The sequence below is a fragment of the Equus przewalskii genome, chromosome 13, assembly GCF_037783145.1.
Source record: "Equus przewalskii isolate Varuska chromosome 13, EquPr2, whole genome shotgun sequence".
NCBI lineage: Eukaryota > Metazoa > Chordata > Mammalia > Perissodactyla > Equidae > Equus > Equus przewalskii.
In genome coordinates this window covers 39,600,805-39,613,543 of record NC_091843.1, presented here as the reverse complement: position 1 = coordinate 39,613,543, position 12,739 = coordinate 39,600,805, and the positions used below count along the sequence as shown (strand labels likewise).

The window sequence follows — 12,739 nt, the reverse complement described above, 5'->3', positions numbered from 1 at the left end:
GTCCATTCACTGAGCAAACCACTCCTTCTGGCCTCTTCTCATCCTGAGTAATAAGTTGTTTTTTAAAGTGCATTTTAACCTTTTAACAAGCAGCTTTGTTGTGGTTTGAGATTCTGCTCAAAGCTTCATTCCCTATGGTCTGCTTTCACCCCACCAAAATTCTTTCTCCCAGCTCCCTCTCTTGTCATTCCGCCAATAGACCTTTACTGAGGACTTACTGTGTGCTGGGTGGCTGCTCAATCAGACATGTCCAAGACAGTTTCTGCCACTCCCGGGGCTCTGCTGGGGGAGGTTCCGGCATGGCGCAGAGCGCACAGCAAGTACACATATTCCCAGCTGAGGAAATACCTTTTGTTCCGTGGGTCACTGCTTGAAAACTCCTCTGAGTGTTGCAACACTGGCTTGGAGCTGGGAGGGAGATGGCTCTTGTGTGGAGGAAGTCAGGGAAGCCTTCTGGAGGGAGGAACATCTGGGGATGGGTGGCAGTTAACATTAATGGCTGGCGTTGATTATTTCAGAGGTGTGCGTGCTACGTTCCTTTACACGTTGTGTGTTTCAGTCTTCACAGAGGTGAGGTCGGCAGCGACGGTGTCCACATTTCACACAGGAGGAAAAGTGGCTTGGGTGATGAAGGGAGTGTCAGAATTAGTAAGTGGAGTGCAGTGGGGGTTCGGACCCTGCTCTGCCGCCCTGCCTCTGAGGTGGGAGGGGAGGGGGTTTCAAGCAGCATTGTGTGGGCCAGGCCAGGCCACGCCTCACTCTTTCCTGGATTGCACTTATCCTTTTGTGCCTTCCTCTTTCCTTTCTTACAGAGGTCAAAGGTCACAGAGTTTGGAGGGATGGTAGTGGGGGATCTGTGTTTGCCTATTGCCTCCAGGAAGCCCCCAGGTGGTGAAGCCCTTTGCACTGTAGGCCCCCTCTCCATTTTGGTGGCCACCCCAGGGCCCCAGGCAAGGGCTGAGGGGTGTTGAAGTGGGCATGTCCCTATGCTGACTTTGACTGTTTGCCTTCAGATCCATCGCTCTCTTCCTGCCTCTGCTCTGTACTGCTGGGGAGTCTACCCTGAGGCTGCATTTCCTAGGCTCCCTTGTCAGCTGCCTTCTGGCTGCCTTCAGCCAATGGGAGCCACGGTGGGGTGGGAAAGGGGAGAAGCCAGGATATTTCGCCCTCTCTCTCAGCATCTCCGGGAGAGTGTCAGGCAGCCACTGCATCTCCTCTTTGGCTCCAGTTCCCCTGGATGCCTCTGCCTCCGAGGTCCTGGCTTCTGCAGGGAAACTCCACAGTGATGGTAGTTCTAGCTCTGGGCAGCACAGTGACTGCTCTGCCTCTGGTAACACAGCCTCTCTCAGTTGCCCCTGCAGGCCCAGGGCTGGCAGCAAGCAGAGGTAGCAACTTCCTGTTCTTGCTGATCTCTGAATTGCATCACCTGTGTACCCAATTCCCTGAAGTAAATTTTTGAAATAGAGTGGTTTTTGTTTTCCTGACTGATACACTCTCCCCCATCCCCTTCTCCCGTCTTCCCCAAGTGAGATGACCTAATAAGGTCCCTCTTCTCAGCCCATCTGCACAAGCTGCTTATGAGTGGAAGAGTGATATCCTGTCCCGATCCCTCGGAGAAGTGATTATGGAAGCCCTGTGGCTGGCCGCCGACTGAGCATCCCTGTCTCAGCTTTATTCTGAAGATTCCCAACCCCCTACCCCCTGCCTCTGCATCTTTGAAGGGAAGTGAGGCAGACATCTCAGCTGGGGCTCCTTCCAGCAGTTAGAATGCTTGGCTCAGAGCCTGGTGCCTCCTGATGGTTTTGCTCAGTACCTGCTCTGTGTAAGCTGTGTATTAAGTAACACAGAGAGGATCAGAGAAACAACAGAGGAGGAAAGGAAGCCCCCTCCAGAACCCCAGACCTCACGGTCTCTCCCTCCTTCCCGGACTGTGATTTGATTTTGATTCAAATCTATCCTTTCTCAGACTCCTTCCTGGTTGTTTCCAAATGTCTGGAGCTGGGCACCGTGGCATTGTGGGGAAATGGAGGCTGTGTTCCCCCAGAAAGAAACGGCAGAGAGCGGTAACGGCGCAGGAGTGCCGGCGTCGTTGTGGGAGTGCACATTTTTGTGAAGCAACCCTCTTGCCAAACAGCATTTTAAAGGCCTTTCAACTCATGTGCCTAAAGAAGAAAATAATTGAACTCTTCTGTCTGGGATCACCTGGCTCCCCACATCCCCTCACTTAGGATGTTTTGTTCCCACTGGAGCATGTGATTGGAAAACAAAGGTAAATGAGAGCAATCTATTCCTGGATCATTTTTTCCCCCATCAGGATTAAAGCTGCCTCAGCCATAAAGAGTTTACAAACTCTAAAGAAAGATAATAACTTCCCTTCTCACGGCCCGGTCATGGGGAGGTAATGCATGTTTCCAATCAGCTGAGAATGTAACTCAAATGGTAGGTTTTATTTCACTTTAATCCGCCTGTGAGTTCATGTTCAAGGTAAGAGGGATCCCAGCCCTGCAAGGCGAATCGAGTTCATTAGCTTGGGCATCTCCTCTTAAAGGTGGAGGAGCTGGGTTTGTTTACTCCTCGCCCCAAAGCCTTGCACGGGCTTCTAGGAACAGTGCGGTGGCGAGTGACTGGAACCTGGAGCGCAGGTAGAGCTGCTGCAGTGAAGGGAAGCTGGAGGATCCGGCTCCGCATGGCCACATCAGCACCACCAGGCACCATGGTTGTGGAAGCCCAGGAAGAAGAGGACACAGAGCAGAGCTTGAGAACCAGGCTCACACAGTAGATCCACTGGAAGGAAGGTCTCCCAGCCTGCAGCTCAGTGTGGGGGTGGGAGGAGGGCCTGGAGGTGGTGATGAACCGTCCACACTGCATGGGGCTGACTTACTTCTGCACATCGACTGCAGCCTGGCCGCTAAGTGGGCTGTTGTGGAAAGAGTCAGTCCTCAGTTCCCGTCTCAGCTTCAGTTAGCCACAGGGAGACCTTGAGCCAGCCCCTTGACTACGTCTGGCTTTCCGCACTTATGCAGCAGCCGTGCATTAGAGGGGAAGGGAAATGTTTTCTTTATTGGCCTGCTGTGAAACCTTTTCTTTGTATGTGAGTTTAGTTTTTATTAATCAAAATTTTTATGCACTTTTTCAATTATTTTATTGAGATCATAGTGGTTTATAACATTGTGTAATTTCAGGTGTACATTATTGTTTATCAATTTCTGTATAGACTGCATCGTGCTCACTACTAGTAGTCTAATTTTTATTCATCACCGTACGTATGTGCCCCTTTACCCCATTCACCCATCCCTCAGCCCCCTTTCCTTCTGGTAACCAGTAATCTGTTCTCTTCATCCATGTGTTTGTTTATCTTCCACACATGAGTGAAATCATGCAGTATTTAATGCCACTTTTTCTACAAGGAAACTCACTCTTTCAGGGTACTCACTGCCGTCTCCAATGTTTTCTTTGAACATGCAAATGCATCCAGCGGGGTGATGTCTTAGCCTCTTGTACAGTCTCTTTAGGAGAAAGCTGTGCTCCAGGTGGGCGGAGGCTTGATTCCAGGAGGCAGTGTTCCTCGCGTCTTTGGGAGAGGGGATCTGCGTGGCCCAGAATCAGCCCAGCCAGCTCAGCCCCTGACTGCTGCTGCTTGCAGCCCTTCAAGGGTCTCCTGGGGGCAGCTGATGTACCTCTGTTTGGGGTGGGAAGTGCTGGCTGAGAGCTTTCTCTCAGTGACGTGGGGCCTTGTCAACTTGGTCAACTTTCCTTAGTAGTCATCACACAGAATTCCAAAAACTCAGAGTTTTGGTTGAGTTTGGGCTGCAGAGGCTCAAGAACTAGGCAGAAGCACCAGCCTTGTTCTGCCACAGCCAGAGGGTCTGGGTTGCCCTCACTGGGGCCTAGAACAGGTGAGCGATATTCACCTTCACCTGCTGTCTGCCCATGGCTTTGAGGCCTTTCTGCCCCAGCTGGCTGGCCTGCTTCTTGTCCCGCCACTGCAGGCCTTGGCCCTGCCCTCGACTGCCCAGGGATGCCTGGCTCATACCTTAGCAGAGTGAGGGTGACTGCTTCCCTGAGCACCCGTGCCCATCTGTCTGTCCATCCATCCTCTGCCCAGCTCCGTAGTGGCCATCAAGAACAAAGCAGTGAACAATCCGTGGTCTTCTCTGCATGGAGCTTGAGCTCTTCAGGGGAAACAGACAGAAACTGTGGTCACAGCATGCTGACGTGCCCTGTGGGACTGCCCATGCTCAGCTGTGGCCCTCCTTGCTCTAGGCTACAGCCAAGATTGCCCTGTCTGATGCATCTGCCATTGCATCCTCATAGTGCATTTTTGGGGCATTCTCGTGTCTCCCTCAACACAGGACTTGAGGGAACTTGGTGTCTTATTTACAGACAGGTTGGAAAGACTCCTACTCTTGGCAAAGCAGAGGAATGTGAGGGTTAAAATGCCTTAAAGGACACAGGGGATGATTCCTAGATTTCCAACACTGTCGGAATGTAATTGATGTAGCTCTTTGTAGCAGGGGTGTGTGTGTGCGGGGGGTGGGGGGGCCAGCTGAGTCCATGTGCCACATACATTCAATTCATTCCCTTGAATTGGATGAGAAAAGCTAACCCTACCAAGCACTTACTGCGGGCCAGGCGCTGCCTAGGTGCTTTAGATGTGGTGCCTCATTCTACCTTCACCAAGCTATCATCTTTCTTGTTTTCCAGAAGAAGAAACTGAGGCACAGGGAGATTCAGTCACTTGTCCGACATCACAGCACTAGTAGTAGAGCGAGAATTCGAACCCAGGCAGCACTCTGACTGCAGAGCCCCAGCTTGGAGCCACCACAGCACATGTGTGTTGTGTGTATGTGTCCACACGTGTATGCATGTGCTTCCCCTCAACCACGTGGGCTTCCCTGTGTGCGGGAGCTGAGAGAAGGCGGACGACATTGTTGGGAGGGATTCACCGACCTGCTCAGGATGTCTGTGCAAAGGAAGGTGAGATCAAATGTGTAGACCAGGGCCATGAAAGTAAACTGATTATTCCAACCTCTAGGCGAGAATGGGGGTGGGTGTGAGGGATCTGGTGATTTAAATGGTTCCCTACTCAAGAAAAATGGACCCTAGTGTGGAGTGGATCTTCGCTGTCTTGAAACTTGGTACAAGGCAAGCAGTGAGTTTCCCAAGAAGATGCGTGAGCGGATAGTCTGGAACAACACCTGGCTGTGTCTTGGCTCCCTCCTGTCCTGTCTCTGGCCCGTCATCCTTCAGCCTGCAGTGCATTTCATCCTGGGTCCCAGAGGGCCTCACAGACACTTCACCCCAAGTCGCAGATTCCCCCGTGGAGGAGGCAGACTGCTCCCTCTCATAGACTCCCTCCTGGGATGGGTTTGTTCCTTCCTGGCGGGGAGAGGACCCTCCCTCAGTGGCAGAGGTTCCCTAGTGGAGTTGGGGAGCTGCACCCTGGGACATTGAGGGGCCACCAGCCAACTTCCTCTCTTCAGCCTTTGGTGTTCAGGTGGTCTCCAGACTGTGGCTTTTCAGTTCTGTATGTGGGCTGCTGCACCCTAATGCATAGTCTGGGGAACACTTTGGTCTGTGGAGGGATCATTGCTGCATTTAGAATGTCTGTGTGAAAAATAAAGGCAGTTCCAAAGCGGTGGGCTTTATCAGACCACACCATGCATGGCGTCTTCTGCTCGCCAGCCCTGACAGTGTCTCCCGTTCTTCAAACCCTGAATACTGGGCCTTCTGGAGTAAAGAACAGGATAAGACCCACTCCTGACTGCCCACCCCAAATCTGCCTCCCACATGCCCCCAGGATGGCTTGGAGAGTGGCTGCTTGTGCTCTGCTCCCCTGTTCACCGAGAAAATTATCCCACCCTTGCCTGCCTGGTCCCCTCCTAGTCTCCTATCAGGAAAGACCACCCCACGGCCATTGGTATATGACCCCCTCTGAGTGAAAGAACTGCTGGGCTGAATTCTAACACACCTCCACCCCACTGTTTCATAGTATTAGTCCTGAAAGAGCCCACTGCTCTGGGAAGCCACCTTTCCCTGAAGACCTTTGCCCTCTGGTCAGCCAAAGCTTAGATCCAGAAACGACAGAGAGGGGTATAGTGTGAAGATGAAGAGGATGATGGTGACAATGAATTTCCAGGCAGGCCCAGCCCCCAGTTCCCCATCCTCAGGAAGCCCTGAGCTTTGCCTGTGTCCTTTCCAGAAATGTGAGCCCCACCTTTCCAATTTCCTCTTACACCTCTTCCATACTTCCCACCCCCAGCTCTGCATGACAACGTGGCATGCATGCAGCCCATCTGGGGATCAGGGAATCCTATTGGGCATGCCAGCTTAATGAAATACTTGCAGTTTATTAAATGCAGGCTTCCCTAAGCCTCAAGTGCCTGTGGGTATTTGAAAGTCGAAGGTAACCTGGAGCTACCACAAACGTAATTGTTACATGTGTCCATGCATTCCTGGGGCAACCTCAAGCTCCAGCTCTTAAGCAGCACACAAAATTAGCAACATAAAGTAACTCCTACTCAGACAAGAGGGGGAAATGTGGGGAAAGCCTGAGAGAGGGTCGGAGAACCCCTCAGGGCCTCTAAAAGTATATGAAGTTCCTGTTACCTTGCATAGCTGTAACCATGGAGGTTGCTCCCCCCCACCCCAACCTATTCGTGTTTGCAGAATCGGTTCATTATTAGCCAGGCAGGCCTTGCTTGTCAACCTCACATGATGGAGCTCGAATATTCCAGGGCCTGTTTCAGCTGACGCTTGCCCTTGGCGGCCGGTGGTGCTAGCAGAGCAGGCTGTCTGGGCGTTCCCTCTGGAACTGTATTTCTGTTCCTCCTCCAGGGCTTGGCTGAGGAGGGTCGTCCTGAATCTGGGAAGGGCCATGGAGAAAGCCCAGGTGACCCAGCGCTCGCTCTCCTGAACCTGGGGGAGGCTGCTCCTGGGGGATGCTCTCCCATTCATCCGTCTCCTCAGCTTGGGGCCTGTAAATCAGGGGCGAGGGGCTGAGATGGAAGCAGCAGACAAAGGCCTCCAGGGACGTGCCTCCCTCTACATGGACCACCATCTGGATGCCGGCGAAGGTGACCCTGTTGACGGTGCTCAGGGGGACCTGCTCTAGGAACCTCAGGGTCAGCCCATTGACCCATACACAGCCCCTGCGGCTCAGGGCCTTGAGGCAGAAGACCAGCAGAGCGCTGCCCTTCTCCCGGTAGGGCTCCAGGGACAGGTGTCGGCGGGAGAGGTTGGGGAGCCGCAGCTGGATGTGGGCATCCCGGCCTCGCCCCACCAGCAGCGGGCTGGTGTCGTGCTGCAGCTGCAGTGGGACATTGGTGAAAGCAGCCGGGCCCTGTGTGGGGTGGTGCAGGCTCACTCGCAAGACCGTGAGGGGCCTCTCCATGGATGGGACCCTGGGAAGGAGGGAATACAGACACACAGGTGTGGTTAGAGCCAGACACACCTCTGACTTCCTGAGCCCAGACATGCTGGCGCATCTCAGGGACCACTGCCCACCTCCAGCCAAACAGAGCCAAGCACTGACTGGGGATGCAGTCATTCTGCTTAAGCCAGGATGGAGCGAAGGCTGGAATTGGAGTGGAAGATCAGGCCCACTGGTTCTAGTCCCAGCTTCATCACAGTCACACTCTGCGAGTAGGACATGCCACCCACCCTCTCTGAATTTTAGTTTTTGTAATTTAGATATGTCTGTCCTTGTCTGTGCAAGGTATAAGGCATACCAGCTTGGGGGTGGGGTTTTGGTGGTCTATTGTCATTTGAGGACAATCTGGCTCTGCTTCATGGGAAGAGAAGGACAGACAGAATACACCTTCCTTGTATCTGACAGTCACACAACAAACCCTTGCTGAGCTCTGCTCTGAACCAGGCACTGGCCAGCTGCTGAGGATAAGCAGATGCAACAGGAGGACAAGCCCTTGCTCTCCAGGGCACCCAGCTGGTGGAGGAGACAGGTGCTTCTAGCACCAGGTGTTATGGAGGGACATAGAAGAGGGAAGCCCAGCCTGCTCCTGGGGGTCAGGAAGGCTGCCTGGAGACCCAGAGGAAGAACAAAAACAGCTAGCACATTCCAAGTGCTTCCTATGAGCCTGGCACCATGCCCAGTGGTTTATGGGCGTGAATGCCGTGAGCATGCCATCCTCTGTCTGGGAGAGAAGACAGGTCCTGATGAAGGAGGTGGAAGGGGCTGAGATCTCACTCAAGGACTGACAAGGGCTCCTGGGAGGGCAACTGGCCATATCTGCCCCAGTGGGAAATGCACACATCTTTTGTCCCAGCAACTATATCAACAATCTGTCCTTTAGAATCTCATTTGCACATGTGGGAAGGCTACTTGTAACAGTCAGCTTTGTTCCTGGGGGTTTGAGGAGCATAAACTCTCTGCCACATCCACCAACCCCATGTGGCCCAGGACCTGCCACCAGCTTCTACAGGAACAACCTTCAACAGGACTGAGTGGATTTGAATAACTAATTACAGTCATGCACCACATAATGACATTTCAGTAAAAAATGGACTGTATATGTGACGGTGGCCCCATAAGATTATAATGGAGCTACTCCAGAAAAAGGCATTGTTATAGGAGATGACAGCTCTGTGCATGTTATTGTCCTGGAAGGCCTTCCAGTGGGACAAAGTGTGAAGGTGGAGGACAGTGATATTGACAATCCTGACCCTATGTAGGCCTAGCCAAATGCATTTGTTTGTGTCTTAGTGTTTTTGCTTTTGTTCTTGTTTTTGTTTTTTGTTTTTTTTTTTGTAAGGAAGATTGGCCCTGAGGTAACATCTGTGCCAATCTTCCTCTACTTTATGTGGGATGCTGCCACAGCATGGCTTGACAAGCAGTGCTAGGTGTGTGCCCAGGATCTGAACCCAAAAACCCCGGACCACCGAAGTGGAGCACGTGAACTCAATCACTATGCCCCTGGGCTGGCCCCTATGTGTCTTTGTTTTTAATGAAACAGTTTAAAAAGTAAAAAAAAAAATTAAAAATAAGAAACTTATAGAATAAGGATATAAAGAGAGAAAATGTTTTCTACAGCTGTACAATGTGTTTGTGTTTTAGCTGTGTTATTACGAAAGAGTCAAAAAGGTAAAAAAAAAGTTTACAAAGTAAAAAAGTTACGGTAAGCTAAGGTTAATTTATTATTGAAGAAAGAAACGTCTTTAAAATAAACGTAGCGTAGCCTAAGTGAACAGTGTTTATAAAGTCTGCAGTGTGCACAGTGATGTCCTCGGCCTGCACGTTCACTCCACTCACTCACTGACTCCCCCAGAGCAGCCTCCAGTCCTGCAAGCTCCATTCCTGGTAAGTGCCCTGTGAGGGTGTACCACTTTTTATCCTTTATACTGTATTTTTACTGCATCTTTTCTATGTTCAAGTATGTTTGGCTACACAAATACTTACCACTGTGTTACAGTTGCCTGCAGTATTCAGTACAGTAACCTGCTGGACAGGGTTGTAGCCTGGGAGCAATAGGCTACACCGTATTACCTGGTGCATAGTAGGTTATAGCATCTAGGTTTGTGTAAGTACTCTCTGTAATGTTCGCACAACGACAAAATCACCAAACAGACACATTTCCCAGAATGAAACCCCATCAAGTGACACATGCACTAATGTAAAAAAGCACCAGGCTTTTACTTACACTATTTTCTCTGCTAAGAACGCATCCTCCATCCCAAACTCTGTGTCCAAATACTGCTCATCTTCAAAGGCCTGGTTCAAATTCGACCTCATCTATGAAGCTCTTTTCCTTTCTCTGCCCTCTCACCCCCACAACAGGGAGACTCCCCCGCCCCGGGCACCTGGCCAACCCCCGTTCAGTCCATCTTCACATTACATGGTCCTTGTCCTGTCTTTCCTGAGCTCCTCTCCTGTCTCCCCTGAGGCTTCCGATCTAAGCTGCCACGCTGCCCTGTGCCCCACTGCCCAGGCCCTCTACCCCTCCTGCCTTTTGGATGAAGTAGGCAAATGGTGAGGACCTTCCATTCTGATGGTGAGGGGTGGGCCCCTCAGGACACCCCCTTTTCCTGACACACAGACACACGCCTGCCTCCCTCCACAACCCCCTTCTGGCCCCAGCTTCCAGAAAGCCTTTTCCTGAAGTGTGTGATATAAGCTGGGCCCAGGACAGCTGGGCCAGGCCTCCAAGGCCTCAGGCCCGGCCAGAAACTCAGAGTTCACTTCTAGGAACAAATCCTATGGCCCAGGGACCCTAAGAGACTCCCTCAGAAATAAAGGTTCACCACTGCTCATATAACCTTTCTCTCTGCTCCACTGAGCCCTCCAGAGCTGACAGAGACCCCCGCCAGAGTCGAGCTCCTGAGGAGGCCGTCTTGTGCCTCTAGGACCCTAGCTGATCTGGGGAAGTAGAAACCCAGCCCTACCAACACCACCTCCAGGATGAGATGGAGGAAGACATTCTGGGGTGTGCACCTGGCGGGAGCCAGCAGGGGCCCTTCTCCCGGCCCCGCCAGGCCTGCTCCCCTCACTGTGGATTCAAGCCCCTCTGACCTCCACTTACCTTACTGCCAGTGGCACATCTGGCTCTGATGCTGCAGCTGTGAGCTCTCGGGAGGGAGTGGTTCCAGGCCGGGGCGGGTCTGGGGATGATGATCACAGCTGAGGTTTGAGGATGTGATGTGTCAGAGTGCTTATCAGCTTGGTGCTTTCTTCCTTTTTCCCTTTAAAAAGGAAAGAAAAACAGTGTGATTTCCCATTGCAGAAGTGCAACCCTTGTGCTGAGAGGTTGAGAAACCCCAGCCTGGACTCCTGCTGGGACAGGCCCTGACAGGTGGGTTTCAACTCTGCCAGTCTCTACTGTCCCGTCTGTCCCCAGGGATCCTGAGATCTGTGTCCAGGGTATCAGCCAAGTCCTTCTTCTCTCCTGCCCATCAGTAGGGGCAAAGGCATCCCAGGCCAGTTAGAAAAGGGAGCCTCAGGGATTCATGCACTCTGCTTCGTGACATAGCCGTTGGGTTTGTGCACTCTGCTTTGGCAGCCTGGGGTTCACCAGTTCGAATCCTGGGCATGGACCTACACACTGTTCATCAAGCCATGCTGTGGCAGTGTCCCACATAGAAGAACTAGAAGGACTTGCAACTAGGATATACAACTATGTACTGGGGCTTTGGGGAGAGAAAAAAGAAAAATAAAGAAGAAAGGAGCCTCTTTGGACAGAGGGACAGTGTGGAGACCATTATGGTTGGACTTGGTACGGCTGAGGGGGCTGTGGGCAACAGAGAAGTCCACTGAGTGTCTCAGGAGAACGTGGGGCCTCATGGGAAGGGATAAAACAGCCACTCAGAGGGTGGCCTCCCCTGCAGGAGGACAGCTGAGGACACCTGCTATACTCCTCCTCCCGGGCTCTGCTGGCCTCCGAGGACAGTCTGGAAGAGATCAAGATGGATGCTTGCCCAGCATCATGGCTCGGGCCATCCTGGAGGTGACCCAGTGTCACAATGGTGCTGACCCTTCACATGGCGCAGCTCTTCATAGTTCACCAGTGTGTTCCTATTGCCTTCATTGTACACACCAACCTGCCACACTGGCAAGAGACAGGTGCCCAGCTTATACAGGGGCAACTGAGGCCCCGGGAGGGGCAGTGCCCGGCCTAAGGCCCCAGAACAACAGCATGATCCTTCCTCTTTCTCCCGTCCAACCCTGGCTTTCATGGGGACTCTTGGAGGGTACACAGGTGAGTGGTGCAGGCCAGGCCACTCCTGTCAGTCAGCAGGTACCTCCCTGATCTGCCTCACTGCTCCCAGGCCCACTGCTTACGCACCCCTTGTGGGTGACCCTCGGGGCCCCTGAGGTCTCAGCACACCACACCCTGGAAGATAGGCCCCTCTGGGTACTATACTATTCTGGACCCCTAGCCTGCTTCCTTCATTCTCAGATTTTAAACTCTAGTTGGTTGCTTGTAACTAAGGAAGAAAAACAGAGAACTCTGAAAACCGTCAGCCATCCATGCCTGCCCCAGCCAGTGTGACACCACCACTGAGGCTCCCCCAGGAAACCAGCTCCCCCAGAGACAGGAACTATATCTGCCCCTGGAGTCAATCACGAACTAGCCACAAGCGGCCTCCCTGTGTTCCATCTTCTCCACTATCTCTCAGAGCTCCAACATGCACTGAGCTGTGCCAGGCGTGTGTGAGAGCCCCTGAAGGAAGTGCACCATCAGGGTCATGCACAGGATGTGAGCACTCCCACGGGGAGCCCAGGCAGCCTTGGCACGAACAGTTATTGCAACAGAAAGGCAGGGATGGGAGAGGCCTGAGGAGTGTGTGCAGAGGGCTTTCTGGAGGAAGAAGGCCTTAGAGCCAACTCTTAATCTCAGGGCTAAACTAGAGAAGTTGGTGGCCTGGCAGTTAAAGGTTGGCTTTGGTGTCGGCTGTATCCGGATTCAAATTCTAGATTTTTTTGTGACTACCTGATCCTGGGCAAATCTTTTCACCTCTCTGACCCTCAGATTTTCTGTGAAATGGGAATAGTACTAGCATCTACCTCAAAGGACCATTGTGAGGATTCAGACAAAAAAAGAAAAAGCATTATGCAGTTTAGGTATGGTGTCTGGCACACAGAGCACTCAACAAATGGGAGTGGACACAAATAATTGATGATCAGATTTCAGCTCCAGCTATGGAACAGGTTACAACAGACCAACCTTCCCACAAAGAACAACTCTAAAAGTTGGGTTAAAAAAAAAATCTGTTCGAAGGCATCGGA

General features: G+C 52.1%; 1 protein-coding gene across 2 annotated transcripts; it reads right to left on the bottom strand.

Moving 5' to 3' along the window:
• Positions 1-3,117: 3,117 nt before the first annotated feature.
• Positions 3,118-10,695, bottom strand: TIFAB (TIFA inhibitor). 2 transcript variants are annotated; one of them, XR_011525145.1, is made up of 4 exons: positions 10,536-10,695; positions 4,623-7,403; positions 4,034-4,172; positions 3,118-3,587 (listed from the first exon to the last, which is right to left on the bottom strand). XR_011525145.1 is itself a non-coding variant. In XM_008510314.2 (2 exons), the coding sequence occupies exon 2, from the start codon at positions 7,391-7,393 to the stop codon at positions 6,779-6,781; it is 615 nt and encodes a 204-aa protein (XP_008508536.2). In that variant the 5' UTR covers positions 7,394-7,403; positions 10,536-10,659; the 3' UTR covers positions 3,118-6,778. The 2 variants fall into 2 exon arrangements, 1 of the variants encoding a protein (XP_008508536.2); XM_008510314.2 differs by having other exon boundaries at positions 3,118-7,403; positions 10,536-10,659.
• Between the last annotated feature and the right edge of the window lie 2,044 nt (positions 10,696-12,739).

Excerpts from the sequence above, each read along its gene's own strand:
- TIFAB (XM_008510314.2), bottom strand. The coding sequence starts at position 7,393 with ATGGAGAGGCCCCTCACGGTCTTGCGAGTGAGCCTGCACCACCCCACA.